The sequence below is a fragment of the Lemur catta genome, chromosome 20 (genome assembly GCF_020740605.2).
Source record: "Lemur catta isolate mLemCat1 chromosome 20, mLemCat1.pri, whole genome shotgun sequence".
Classification (NCBI taxonomy): Eukaryota; Metazoa; Chordata; class Mammalia; order Primates; family Lemuridae; genus Lemur; species Lemur catta.
Genome location: NC_059147.1, coordinates 11,201,450 through 11,216,264, shown reverse-complemented (window position 1 = coordinate 11,216,264; position 14,815 = coordinate 11,201,450). Strand labels below are relative to the sequence as shown.

Sequence of the window (14,815 nt, the reverse complement as noted above, 5' to 3'; positions counted from 1 at the left end):
CCCATCTCTACCAAAAACAGACAAATTGGCTGGGCGTGGTGGTGTGCGCCTATGATCCCAGCTACTTGGGAGGCTGAGGCAGGAGGATCACTTGAGCCCAGGAGTTTGAGGTTGTGGTGAGCTATGATCATACCACTGCACTCTACCCAGGGCAACAGAGCAGGACTCTGTCTCAAAACAAAACAAAACAAAACAAAACATCAACTTAGTAGCTCTGAAGACTTAACTACAAAGCCAAGTGCAACATTGCTTGCCTGTAGCACCAGCTACTCAGGAGGCTGAAGTGGGAGGATCACTTGAGTTCAGGAATTCGAGTCCAATCTGGGCAACATAGCAAGACCCCCATCTCAAATTTTTAAAAAAGACTTACTAGGCATATTGTGTGTTACTGAAGTATCAGCTTTTAATGAATTATAACCACAGGTGTTCACAAGTTAATTTTTTGTAATCATTCTGTGAGAGGAAAAATGTATCTCTCATTCCAAACAACCAACTTACAAACATTTGGAATAAAACCTCTTCCAAAGGAAACAGAAGCAACTGCTTTTATTGTTAAATTTTCAATTCACAGATTAATTTTCAAAGGTTCATATTTCCCACATTCTTAATAAAAAACCCTGTCCACAGTGGTCCAATTAGCTTTCAGATGAACTCTGAGGGGGAAAAAAGCATTTTATGAAAGCTAGAAAACCTAAGGAAATTCTCAGTCTTGATATTTCACTAAAGCTACAGACAACTTTGTACCACATTTGCACCAATTAAGCACGTTTACCTATGTCCTCCCAAGGGGAGAATTTTAAAACATCACTGACAAGGTGTGTTTACTTATTCTCATCACGTTACAATGATTCCATAACAAATTTATAAATCTAAGACATTACTGGACCACATAACCTTACATGTAACTATCTGGCAATATTTTTACATGAAGTTGCTACTGTTTATTACATATCAGTTAAAGTTCATGTCAATTTGGCATGAAGTCAAGAGGATTCCAAGACAATTCCATCAGACCTTTGGTGTTACACAGTATCTCCAAGTGTGTAGTTTTTTACATCTTATGTTTTGAAGACATGATCTAGGAGTGGAAGAGCTTCTGAGGTTGACCACTAATCTAAGCCAAGTCACATCTGGAAATACTGTAGGCAATATCCTGGGGAAAACTGTGTGCTTAACATAAAAGTGTGCTAAGGCCTGCTCCTAACAGAACATCACCTCACCAGAAAACAATGCACAGAAGTCCAGGCTTTCAACCAACTTGCTAGGTGCTTCATCAGCATCACAATGCTAAGCTCTGAAATTTAAATATGCACATACTGTCATATTCATATAGTGATTTACAGCTGTCAAAGCACTAGGTATGTGGTCCTCAAAAATGGTTGGTTTTACAGGACCTGAACTAAAGACATTTCACAGTAGGTTTCAATGCTAACCCACATTGTGGGGGGTTGTGCATAATTATCTTCACACCAATAAAATATTCACCATAATGCATAAATTCATTACATGAACCAAGAATAAGCTTCTAACTTATTATTTCGACAGTACATCATATCACACACACAATTTGTCCATATTTTAACTACTATTCCATAAATACTAGATATTTATATTAACAATGCTACTGGAATGGAATAATATTACATACAAAAATGTATGAAAACCAGATATAACAAGCTCTACGGGGCTAAATTTCAGTTATAAAATGGGTCACAGGCTGAGAAATCACTACTTATCCACAATAATTATTTTATAAATCAAAAGATGACTGCGGGTTACCCATTACATATCCAAATGGAGGAATGAATTCATTCCATAGTAGATTTGGAAAAAAAAAAACCAAAAACATAATGTAGGAAGTAATATTATACATGGCAAACCTAATAGCACAAAATTTGGTAGGCTTATTTAGTATGAAAAGGAATAATCTAGATTTTTAATACCCCATAAGTTTCCATGTTAAGTCATCATGACACAAAAAATCTTTGTAATGTAACCATAAATAAAGTTGCTTGCGCGCGCGCGCGCACACACACACACACACACACACACACACACACACACAGTTCTCTAATGAAATATCAATTGAAGTGCATTTTTATAACAGACAAACAACTAGAGCTATGCAATATAATACACACAGATTTTTACGGCTAACATCAGCAATCTTAGTTATAAAATAACACTATCAATAGTCTTTTCCATGAACATTTGAAAACCATAATTCATCCGATGAAATAGGCCATTTTCCTTAAAAAAAAAATCTGAAATTTAAAGAGCTGACGAGTCCTAAGTGTATTTCAATATTAGACTGCCATGGCTCCTAGAACAACATAAATTATACGTTTGACTAGCTTAGAAAAAAAGCATGGAAATTAATCTATGTTTCCTCAGTCAGCTCCTATGCCTTGGCTGTTACTGACTCCTGTGCCGTCCACATGTCCCTTGAGGTTTTTCACAGCACTCTCTGAAAATATTATGCTTGCTTTACAAATGATGAATCAACAGTATGCTAAATAATCAGTAATAAAAGAAAATACATAAGATAAATTAAATATATTTCTCCAAATGTCAGAATACTGTAGCTTCCCAAGAGCTGGCGAAACTTCTCAAACGATCACTCAGATTCATGCTTTGTGGGATAAGGCCTCCTTACGTAATGAACGGTTGAGAATATTTGCTCCCCACACCCACAGCCATTCAGGCATATACTGTGCAAAAAGAAACTAAAAATGAAAGAGACAAAGGTTATAAGGTTAGAACCCAAAACCATCAACACCAAAGGAACAAGTACACAGATCAATATATCAATATATGACTTAATGAAACAAATATCCACTAATCACGTTAAATACAACAAAGGAAAAAGCCCTGAGATGCTACAGTAATGAACACCCATTTCTGCATAAGATCCTACCCTGCTACCTGAGTAAATGGCACCACTGACTTTCTGAAGCTATAAACCTAAAAATATGTTTTGCTGCTTCCTTGCTTCCAGCCCTTCATATTCAACCTATCATCATATCTTATCAAGAATAAATATACACTATCATTCTTATTTAATTCACAATGTAAGAAACTAACTGGAATAAATGGCACAAAATAAATCGTCATATTGTATGTTTGACATATCAAACTTCTTTCTTATAGAAGATTGACAGAGGATTGAAATCTTGATAAAATTTAGATTTCTACAACTTGGGCAAATTGTATTCAGAAGAAATGATAACTACAAAAGAAAAGTCACAGTAGCAAAAGCTATCCGAGAAATCCGATATGGACAAATAGCGATTGATGACTCAAATCTTTGGTGTAAAACTGTAAAAAAAATTGATAAGGTTGAAAATAATTTGATAAAATAAAATAAAAATAGAAAAAAATGGAAAGTTTTAACAACTTTACACAGAACATTACTCTAGGAATTAAATCACTTTAACAGAATTTCTTGGCAGAAAAATATATTCTCAAGAAAAGTTCATCAATGTGAACAAAGTTTAATTGTGATTAAAATGTTGGTGTTCTATAAACATAGTTAAAATATCTACTCCATCTAAACCCCATCCTCATTATATCTTCATTTCTAAGAAAACTTCATGGTCAGTGGCTTCTAAGACTACTTTTTAGGTTTCTCTGCTTTTCTCAAGTAATTAAAGGACATGGAAACAACCATTTAAATAAAACTGCTTCTTATTAAAGAAATCGTTAGCCAGATCTTTTCATAAAAGTAAAAATTAACTGTTGATTTACTTATTTATTTAGTAGCGGTAAATCTAATAGTCTTTATGCAAACAGTCCCAAAAATATTTGTTTGGTAATTAAGAAAACTCCAAATATTAAAGGAAAAACATCTAAACTAGAGCACATCCATTTACTATGCAAGATGAAGAAACACAAGCTTTAATAAATTATTGAGTTTTCTCACTAATACTTAGAATCACAATTTCAAACATTTAACAAAGTTATTTTTTAAAATACTGAAAGACCCAAATCTTTGTCATGCCTGAACAAACTTTAATTCTGCCTACAGTATTCAATACAGTACCATGCTGAACAGGTTTGGATCCTAGGAGCAACAGGCTACGTCACATAGCCTAGGCATGGAGTAGGCTAGACCATCTAGGTTTATGTAAGTACACTCTGTGATGTTCATACAACAATGAAATGGCCTAACAACTCATTTCACAGAACATATCATTAAAAACATAAATAAATAAAATAAAAAACATTCTGTGTTTCTTGAGCAAAGGAGTCCAAGAATATACTGAGATATTATTTGATATAATGGCTATTACATACAATATAGACCTGTTTTATGTTTTTATGTATTTACTTAGCGGTGCTCCTCAACCATTACTAGAATCTTTTTTTACTTCAAAATTTTCATATATATACTTAGTATTTTTATTCTCCTACCATCCACTTATATTAAAGCAGCATATTTCATCTTTTTGATGCCATGTAGATTGAACTTTTGAAAATTTTTAATTATCCTACAAAAGAGAATTTAATGTCTTAACCAAAATCATTAAGGGTGTCAGGTTTAAAAATTGGAATTTACAATTCTCATCTTTCCACATCAGGCTTCAGATTCCTACATGTCATTTAGAAAGGTTTACAATGCATTAACTTAGTAACAAGACCTGAAAACACAGTGCTACCTGAATAGAATGGGACCAGTATCCTGTGGTCCTTTTCGAAATTCCAAGGGTAGAAACAGCATGATGTGCGTATACTTTTGGCGAAGGCACCAACCAGGGGCATTTATGCAGGAAGCTGCTAGGTGCAGTCATGTTGGTAGCTACATAGAACGGGATGAGACTCTGCACAAAGATTCCTTTAGGAGCGTATTCATACTGCAATGCTCTGCTGAAGTGATCTAAATAAGCCTATTAAAACAGAGGGGAGGAAAAGACTTGTAATTTGGGGGGAACTTAAAAGAAAATTTAGGAGAAAAAACTTATTAGGAAAAAATATAGTATAAGCAAACGTGAGTTTCTGACAAATGGCTCAACAAATCAGACCAAGCAATTGTTAGTTAACGTTCTATCGCATTAGGGATTCATTTTCCAGTAAGCAATACCTGACCTTAGAAGCAGAAAATGCAGCCAGCTGGGGGGTGGGCTTGCAGCAGGAGCCAGAGGAGATCGTGACGATGGCACCTTTCTTTCTCTCCACCATTCCCGGTAACACTATATGGACCATCACACTAGCGGCGGCAATATTCACATTTATGAGATCCCAGAGTTTGTCCTCGGAGACCTGAGTGAAATACTGTGGGTAGGGATAAGACACGCCCACGTTATTTACCAAGATGCCAATGTCTCTGTCTTTCAGGGCCTCTCGAATGGGAATGTAGATCTCCCGGCCCCTGCTGAAGTCCGCAACTATGATATCGGTTTCTACTCTGTAGGTGTCAGCTATGTCTTTAGCAACAGTCTGCAACTTCTCTTTGTTCCGACTGATCAGGATGATATTGAGACCCCGGCTCGCTAACTCTTCAGCGTAGGCTTTTCCAATCCCATCTGTGGCATCTGCGACACAAGCCAGGAAAAATGAGTATGCTCCGTGGTGTGACCTTTAAAAAGCACCTTAAATACCCCACTGCTGGGTTTAACCAGAGAAAAATTCACACTGGAAATAAAGCAAGTTCTAGTATTTACGAGTCAAGGACAATGCTGCATCAATAATGTGCACCATGCCTACTGAATACTCTCCCAGACACCCTGACAAGGAGTTGTTTTACATTCACCACGTGGATCATGGGACACAGCAGGAATCTGTTTTGAAACTTCTACCTGGCTTTTCTGAGAAACAATGATAAAGTAAAATAAAATTCAAAACAGGTAAAGCATTTCTGAAAGTGGTTTCTAGGGATAATTTTGAAACAGAGCAAAAGGCAAAGGGAAGGGGTACGAAATGGGGCCAGAGTAGGCCCAGGAATAGGAGCGGCAGATTTAGGGGGATACAAATCATGGGGCAAGTTCTTCCTCAGATGAGGGCAGTAAGAAAATGTGAACATAATCAGAGCAGGAATCATATGTTTTATTTTTTTTTATCAGTACGTTCCCATAAAAAACATCACATTAAATTCAACATCTCCTTGAAAATGCATCTGACTTAAAATATAACTTAAACAGAAAAGATTATCTCTATTTTAAATTAAGTTACCACTGACGACAGCCCATCTTCCATATTGCTTGATCAAGTCTGCTCGGCTCCCCAGGCGAGGGATAAAATGCAGCCTGATGAGGCTGTAAAAGTCACAGACGACGGTGATGCTTTTTCTGGCCGTATACCAGGCTCCAACCAGAGCGAGAGCTTCCATATAACAGTTGCAAGACCTGGCAATTTCCCGATACAAGAGGTAGAAGCTGTCCACAGCAGCCATGGCAACCTGCAGGAAAGGGAAAGGAGAGAGATGCCCTTTGCTTAATAAATTAAAGGAACATGCATAGTTTGAGTGAAGACATACATCCATCTAACGACATCAGATCTTAACAATTATGCATTCACATAACAGTAATGTTTCAAATGCATGCAGCCTGTGGGACCAGTCAATTTGCAATATCATTATTTAGCATTTGTAGCATATAAAGTTCTTTTCTTCCAAGGAAATTAATCAACATAGCTACCAAGAGTTACCAAATTCCTACTCAAATTCAGATACTGTGCTACATGTTGTGGCTACCAAGATAAACACAATATGCTCTGTAACTTAAAAAAGCTCCTAGTCTAATATAATGACAGACACAGACTTCTTAACTCATATGACAGCCAGGAGACACATTTATTCCTCTGCTTTATTCATAATCGGCAAGTGCAGAGGACCTATTGCTCGTGTAGGGACAAAGGAGATGAAACAGAGGTAGTATTAAGACACAGCCTTAGCCTCAGGGAGCTTACGATCCACTAGAGACAACACTAAGCTTTTGAAAACTTTAATATACATTAAAAATGTATATATTTTTTAAAAAGAGATACCCACTAGACTTGAAGAAATGGTTTTCTCAAATGACAACAGAGTGAGCACCGATCCATCTTACTAACTTAATTTGCACACCATCATGTTTGCCTGGCCCGTTATAATGGTTTGAGGAAAGAAAAGTCCAATACAACTTTTGTAGGTACCCAGGTAAGTAAGCACTTACTGAACACCTACTACATTCTATGTACTGTGATTTACGGGATTCCAAAATGGATTAAATAATTGTCCCTAAGCGAAGAGGCAGACATTTAACAAAAGAATTTAAAATGCTGTATGATTTGCTATGTGTGCCTGCAATCGGAGTTAACCCTACAAAGGTAAACAAAGGCCCAGAGCAGGGGGCCTGGCGGTGTGACTGAGTGAGTGGACTTCATCTCAGACTACACCAGGGGAGCCACTGCAGTCTGACCCAACTGTGCGCTACCTACAAGGTACAAAATATCAATAAGACCAGAAGAGACTAAAATGAAATGACAGGGGAGTTAGATACATACAAACACGTGTATAAGGATACAGCTTATATTATAAAAAGAAGGTTGATTTTAAGCCAAAAACAACCCCACTGAAATATAAAACTTCTGGGAATGGCCCCCTTAAAGAAATCCCATTAAGACGGAAAAAAAAGCAAGTCCTGAAACTAAGAAAATACTCAACAATAGCAGCAAAAATTGGCATAAGTTTAAGGAAGAATGAGTGGATTCCCTCCTACTCCAATGCAATGTAATTTGAGCTCAGCCAAGTTTTACAGAGTAAAACAAAACTACGCAGGACAAAACAAAATAAGCACTGAAATGGAACACATGCAAGAATGATTCCATATCGAGACAAAAGGCACATAAAATAATGAAAAAACATGAATAAATGTATACATGAATGTGTAGTCCAAATTATGAACAAAATATGCAAAAGGAATATGATAAGAAACTTTAGAAACAGGTGAGCAGGATTCCTAAATGCCCCACAATAGAATACAGCACCCCAAACAATGAAGTTTCACACTGCTACCATATTACTAATTAAGTTGACATGGCATTAAGTTTAAAAAAAAGTTTTTCTCAAATAAAAAGTTGGGCCACTTTATTTCCTATAGGTAAAACGCTACGTACTGGGGTTCTGTTCATAGAAACTCACTTCCTACAAGGAGAACGCCTAAGATAATCATGAAAAAAAATTGTAAACTTTACCAAGTACACAACCAAATACTTAATATTAAAGCCATGAAAATGAATACTCCTTTGGGGTAATTTTTCTTCATGAACCAGACCAGCTGAGATCACCTAAAACAGCGGTCCCCAACATTTTGGCACCAGGGACTGGTTTCATGGAAGGCATTTTTTTTACAGAGCACAGGGGGACAGCAGAGCTCTGCAGCCTGGTCCCTAAAAGGCCGCATTCAGGTATTTAGGTCCACGGACCTAAAATATGAGATACCAAGTTCAACGACATTCGGACTGAAGATGTCTTTCTTTTTCTGACCAATCATCCATACAGCAGGCAACAACACCCCTTATTGCTCCCAAATCCTATGAAATACATTCAGTTAGGATCATCTGTCTCAGAAATGCTGCTCCTTCTATGCTGTGTGTGAGGCTGCCTCTGTTTCCAGATGCCAGGTGAGAGGGAGCACGTGCCACCACCCTTCCACGACCCCCATCTACCGTCTGGGCGTGCCCACAGCCAGGTGTGGTCACAAAGTTTTCACACTGGCTGCAGTCCCTGAACAGTCATAATCATAAGATTCCCAAAGAAATGACCAAAACATTCATTGCTCATGAGAACATCAAAAACTGAGATTCCATGTTAAACCATCCTAAATTGGGTGTTCCTGAAATAACACTTATAAAGTGTTTGTCATAACTAATCAAACACAAGGCCATGAGGAAAGTAAATGTAAAAACTAATCACCTGTATGCACTACGACTTCTCAAACAAAATGTAATAAAATTAGAAATAACTATGACTAAAGAAACCCAGACACTTGGAATATGAAATCTACGCTAATAACAGGTAGGTGTGTGTCTAGGATAGTAAAACAATGTTTCCAATGAGAAAATAATGACCATACATCAAGCTGTGTGAGTTGAGTCACAGCAATGCTTGGGGGAAATCCAGGCACTGAGCGTGCAGAGAGGGTCCCAGCGGGAAAGGAGGTGCCAGGTGCGCCAGGAGTGACTCACTCGACAGAAAGCTGTGTAAAGGGAACGTCTTTCCCCTTCAGCCCATTTTTTCCAAGAATTTGAACATTTTTGAAGTAAGTCTCTAGCAAAAGGTGCCTGACTACAAAGGGGCTCCCCGTTTTCCCCGCTCTGGTCACTGTGCACCCCCGGTTCTCTCGCCTTCCCGCCGCCCTGGGCCTGCTTCGCTCCCCTGTGCTGCCCTAAGGCCAGCCTGCGAACAAAACCCAACCAGGAACAAACGCTCTCCTTCTTCCTCACAGCTCAGCTGGGGAAACTTTATACAAAACTAACATCAAATTTTCAAAGATTAAAAAAAACACAAAAATTCATACACTGTGAATCTGTGTATAGCAGCAGGGCATCTGCTAAATGCAAAATACCCTGCTCAGAGTAAGAAAGACACCACAGTGTTTGCCGGGCACACACGTCCACTCACCCTTGCAGCTCGGCTGCAGCGTGCTCCCCCTTTCCTGCACCTTTCTTCTTAAGGAACATTTCATCAAATGGGACAAAACCCACCCAAAGTAGCTCAGAATAAGATGGCAACCTGTGCAGACACCAGGGTCCTTGGGGAAACAAGGCACAGGTGGCAGGCAGGTGTCTGGGAAGGGGACTAGACACAGCTACCCTCGCGGCCTGCCTGTTCTGTCTCTGCACACACCTTGCCCAGCTCCACTGGAACTTCCACATTAGCGCTGCCGCCTTAGCATCTCTATTCCAAATTCCTGGCAGAGCTTCCAGCTGGCTCACCTGAGCTCAGGCATCCTCCACTTATCTAATCACCCAGCAGGGGGCCAGGGAGGAAAGCATCTGCAGTGTTTGGGGCAGCCCCCTCTAGGCTGTGAGTGGGTCAGGTGCTTTGAGGAGGAAGAAATGAAAGGAAACCCTGGTACACTTTTTCCCTCTCCTTCCACCATCCTTCCACCACACCGTACCAGCCCCAACAGGCTGCATGCCTACAGGAGGAGGCCAAATCTTACTCCTCTCTGTTCCTCCAGCACCTTCCACAATCCTGGCACAGCGAAGGCGCTCAACAGCTGTGTGTTGGATTAAACTGCACCCCATGTCTCTGGCTGCAGCTCACAAGCGGGGTCTTTTCCTGTCCAGTTCTCAGCCTCCACAGGGCAGGAACCATCCTATTCCCCAGCTCAAGAGCGGACCACCAACAAATTCTTCTGATCTTTTACAGGAAGAAAAATCTGTGTGCTAAACCCACCAGGGACCTACTACTCAGATCCAGCAAAAGAGAGTGCACCTACTTCAGGGGGGAGTGGAAGGGCAGTGGTGCCAACCTGGCCCACCTTCTCCCCTCTACCTACTAGACATCCCTCACCATCTTGTCAGGGGAACACCACCATGAAATTTGAACATTACCTTAAACATGTATTACCATTGCCATATGTATTTTTTGAATCACAGAGAATCAGGAGGGCTGATGGCATTCAAGGTCTGGTCCTCAGCCCTGATGTACAGAAACACAAGTTTATCTTTCCTCAGAGGCAGCTCAAGACAGAGAGATCTGACTCACATGCACCAAACTCACAAAAGACTGACAAATTCACATGCCAATTTACTTATGAATAATGAACAACATAGCCAAGAAGCGTTCAGTTATAAGATGAATACGTTCCACGGACAGCATGGTGACTATAGTAAACAATAACATACCGTATACTTGGAATTTGCTTAGAGAGTAGATATTAAGTGTTCTCCCTATGGAGAAAAAAGGTAACTGTGAGGTGATGGATGTGTTAACTAACTTGACTGTGGTGATCATTTCACAATGTATACATACATCAGAGCATGACATTGTATATCTTAAATATGTACCATTTTATTTCTCAATTATACCTCAATAAAGTTAGAAAAATAAAAAAATTTAAATTAAAAAAAAATTTTAAAGCTTTTTCTTGTCTCTACAGAAAACTAAAACATCAGTAACAAAACAAAAGCAGAACTGTCCCCAGACTAGGAAAAGAAGAGCAATTCCCTCTTGTCTTTTAGGCATTTTCTACTTCTAAGGGGCAACATTCACCAAAAACTTACAAGGAAGTATTACAACTACAGAAGTGTCATGGGAAAGTTATCGTCAAAACTGCAAGGAGCCAAGTCACCTCTTCAAAGCACCCGTGCTGCGACCTGTAACATTATCCGCATCCACAATTAAGCTGACTCAATATAGCAGTGCACAAAGGGCAATAAAATCAAATACAAAAACCTTCATGAATCAAGAGTTCTGGTAGAAAGTCCTGGCTGAAACACAGACATCACCAAGCTATCCAAATGAATGTGACCTGGGGTGGATGGTAAAAGAACATGAAACAGATTGGCCAAAATGGTCTTAAAGAAAATAAAGCAAGTATGATGGACACCAGAGCACCATCATAAGGTTGGAACACAGTGCAGTCGGCTAAGTAACGGCCTCCAGGAAAGTTTATGTCCTAATCCCCAGACCCTGTAAATACGTTACCTTATGTGGCAAAAGGGACTCTGTAGATGGGATTAAGTTCAGGACCCTAAGATGTGCAGATGATCCTGGATTATCCAGGTGGGCCCAATGTAATCATGTGTGTCCTTACAAGGGGGGCAGGAAGATCAAAGACAGAGAAAATGATGTGACCACAGAAGCAGAGGTCAGAGTGTGCAATTTGAAGGTACTACGTAGGATGCTGGAATTGGAAATGGAGAGAGGTCACCAGCCCAGCACTGGAGCAGCCTCCAGAAACTGGCAAAGGCAAAGCAAAGGACTGTCCCCTAAGAGGAAAGCAGCACTGTTGACACCCTGACTTTACCCCAGTGAAGACGATTTTAGACTCTTATCTCCTGAACTAAGACAATAAGCGGGTGCTGTCTTAAGCCACTACATTTGGTATTTAATAATTTGTTACAGCAGCCACAGGGAATAAAGATGAACAGGTGGATAAAGGGCTGATGGACAGCCAGTCTAGCTGTAAGGACTGTACAGAGACGAGCTGAGAAACCCACAACACCCTGGAAAGAAGGGGGTGGACCCCAGGCCCCGCTCAATATCTTCATCAACGGCTGGAATCTAGATACTAGCTCTGTGTATGTTTTGTGTCTCTTTATAGTGTCTTTGATGAACCGAATGTCTTAATTTTCATGTAGACCAATGTATTAATCTTTCTCCTTTATGGTTTGTGCTCATTACGTTTTATTTCAGAAATCCCTCCTTAGCCCCGGGTCATGAAGATATTTCCCCGAGTTATTTTCCAAAAATCTTACAGTTTTGCTATTCAGATTTAAGTCTTTAATCATCACGGAGCTTTGTGATGGTATGAGGTTGGGATCTCATACATGTTTAATATTCCTCCACAACACTTGGCATGTGCTATGTATGCTATATTTATTTAACAAACAGAATCCAATAGTGCTTTGTGTTCAAAGCTCAAATTTCGCTCAAGGAAAAAAAAATTAAGAAGCTTCTCATACTTTGTGTCAGCACTTTGACAAAGTTATTATTGGTGTATTATGACATTTTGGAATTTCTTTACCTTCCATTGCCAATTTTTGGTATAGGACTAAACTATCGCGGGTTGAGTGGAAACAGCAGCAACACGGGAACTGGAAACCGAGATCCAACATTCCTCAGTTTCATGTCTGCATTTGTGCAATAGGAATTAAAATAATCATAGCACCCCTCCCAAGGTAACAGAAAGCTTTTGCTCACGTAAAAATTTGCACATGCATGTTCATAGCAACCTTATTCACAATAACCAAAAGGTAGAAACAACCAAAATGTCCATCATGAATGAATGAACAAAATGTGGTCTCTCCATACAATAGAATATCATTCAGCCATAAAAAGGAATGAAGTACTGATACACGCTACAACATAGAAGAACCTTGAAAATGTTCTGCTAAGGAACAGAAAGCAAACACAAAAGCCCACATATTGGATTATTCCATTGGTATGAAATGTTCAAAATAGGCAAATCCATAGAAACAGAAAGTAGATTAGGGATGCTGAGGGAAGGCGGATAGGGAGTGCCTGCTAATGGGGCTGGGGTTTCTTTTATGTGTGATGGAAATGTTCTGGAATTAGTTACTGGTGATGGTTGCAAAGCAATGTGAATATAGTAAAAACTACTGAGTTGTACCCTGTAAAATGGTTAAAATCGTCAATTTTATCTCAATTTTTAAAAGCCAACTAAAAAAAAGTACCGCCAATTTGTTGAACTCAAGTCCCCAGGAATATTCTGGCAGTAACTAAAACCACAGATTGAAAAGAGACTGTCTGGGTTGGAATCCAGCTCCCCATTCAAGAGCTGCTGTGTGTCCTAAGTGAATTACTTCACCTCTGCACATTTCCTCAATCATCAGTGAAAATGGGGATAATTGTTCCTGCCTAAGATTATGATGCGAATTCAATGAGGTAATCCATATAAAGCACTTAGTGCAGTGTCTGTTCCTAAGTGCTCAACAGATCCTAGCTATTAGCCACGCATATTCAGGGTGTTCTGTGTTCTATGTTATAATAGCTGTTGGCTACATGTAGCCACCAGGGTTAAAACTGAGAGATCACTTTATGCAAAACACTCTAAGTGCTTTATTCCTACGGTCTCACTTTATTCTCCCATCAACTTTATGAGGTAGAGTGACAATCATCCCCAGTTTACAGATGGGGAAATTGAGGCTTGCAGAGGTAAAGCTGCAGACCCAGGATCCCACAGCTAAGAGGATGCCGGGCTGGAATTCAGATCCAGGTCTATCAAAGCACAGAGCCCTGGATGGAGACCCAACTGTGAAACACCCCTCCGCCCACGGTCTCACAGGAATTTGCACACAGCCTGCTATAATCGCCAAGAGCCGCTATCGCGTTCTGGTTTGTGGGGCACGTTCCTTTAGAACTGGGACATGCCTCATTCATCCTCATAACGCCTCCCCTCCAGCCCCCGGCAGGGCCCAGCAAACACGAGCAAACTCGGCGATGCCGGGAGAACCAACGGCCGCCGCACCAGGCATCGGTGTGCCCTTTCTCTGCGAGCTCTGCTAGTCTCAATTATTCCTACTTCAGAGAAAGACCACGACGGCGAAATCCTACTCACACCAAATCGTTTAGGAAGGACAATAAAGAAGGTTGATTGCTAAAGCCTCTGGGGAGGAGCCGCGGTAGGGACCGCGGGCAAAGAGGGGCCGCGCGCCGAGTGGGTGCGGCCGCCGGACCTGCGGGGCTCGGGCCGGGGGCGGGGGCCACGGGGACGGAGAGCTCCGGGGACGCAGCGCGCGGTGGGGGGCGCGCGGATGGAGTCCGGGGAACGGGGGGGCTCTGAGAACCGGGGGGATGCGGCTGGGGGTGCTTGGCCTGAAAGGAGGGGTGTGAGGGAGGGCAGGGACGAAGACTTCCGGGGGTCCGGGTGCCGAGGGACCGCGGGGCCGACCGCGCGGAGGGGCCCGGGGGGCGTGGTGGGGGCACAGAGGCGGGCAGGGGTCGAGCCGAGCGGCCGCGGGGCCTGAGGGGCACGAGGCGGGGACAGGGGTGGAAGGACCGCCGCGGGGGTGGGCGAGGGTACGGGGGGCGCGGTACCTGCAGGGCAACGCACTCTCCAAAGCCGGTCCCGCCGGACCCGCGCGGCCACCGCCCCCGTCTCCACCGCCGCAGCTGCCGCCGGCCGCGCCCCCACGTGACCCGCGC

At 41.3% G+C, this 14,815-nt stretch overlaps 1 protein-coding gene across 1 annotated transcript; it reads right to left on the bottom strand.

Annotated features, from left to right (window-relative positions):
• Positions 1-378: 378 nt before the first annotated feature.
• Positions 379-14,815, bottom strand: HSDL1 (hydroxysteroid dehydrogenase like 1). Its single transcript, XM_045533217.1, has 5 exons — positions 14,708-14,815; positions 6,169-6,394; positions 5,086-5,531; positions 4,659-4,886; positions 379-2,726 (listed from the first exon to the last, which is right to left on the bottom strand). The coding sequence occupies exons 2-5, from the start codon at positions 6,386-6,388 to the stop codon at positions 2,628-2,630; spliced, it is 993 nt and encodes a 330-aa protein (XP_045389173.1). The 5' UTR covers positions 6,389-6,394; positions 14,708-14,815; the 3' UTR covers positions 379-2,627.

Coding starts and splice junctions, on each gene's coding strand:
- HSDL1 (XM_045533217.1), bottom strand. CDS start 6,388: ATGGCTGCTGTGGACAGCTTCTACCTCTTGTATCGGGAAATTGCCAGG. Junction 5,532..6,168: donor AAGATGGGCTGTCGTCAGTG/GTAACTTAATTT, acceptor CTTGTGTCGCAG/ATGCCACAGATGGGATTGGA. Junction 4,887..5,085: donor CTGCATTTTCTGCTTCTAAG/GTCAGGTATTGC, acceptor CTGTTTTAATAG/GCTTATTTAGATCACTTCAG.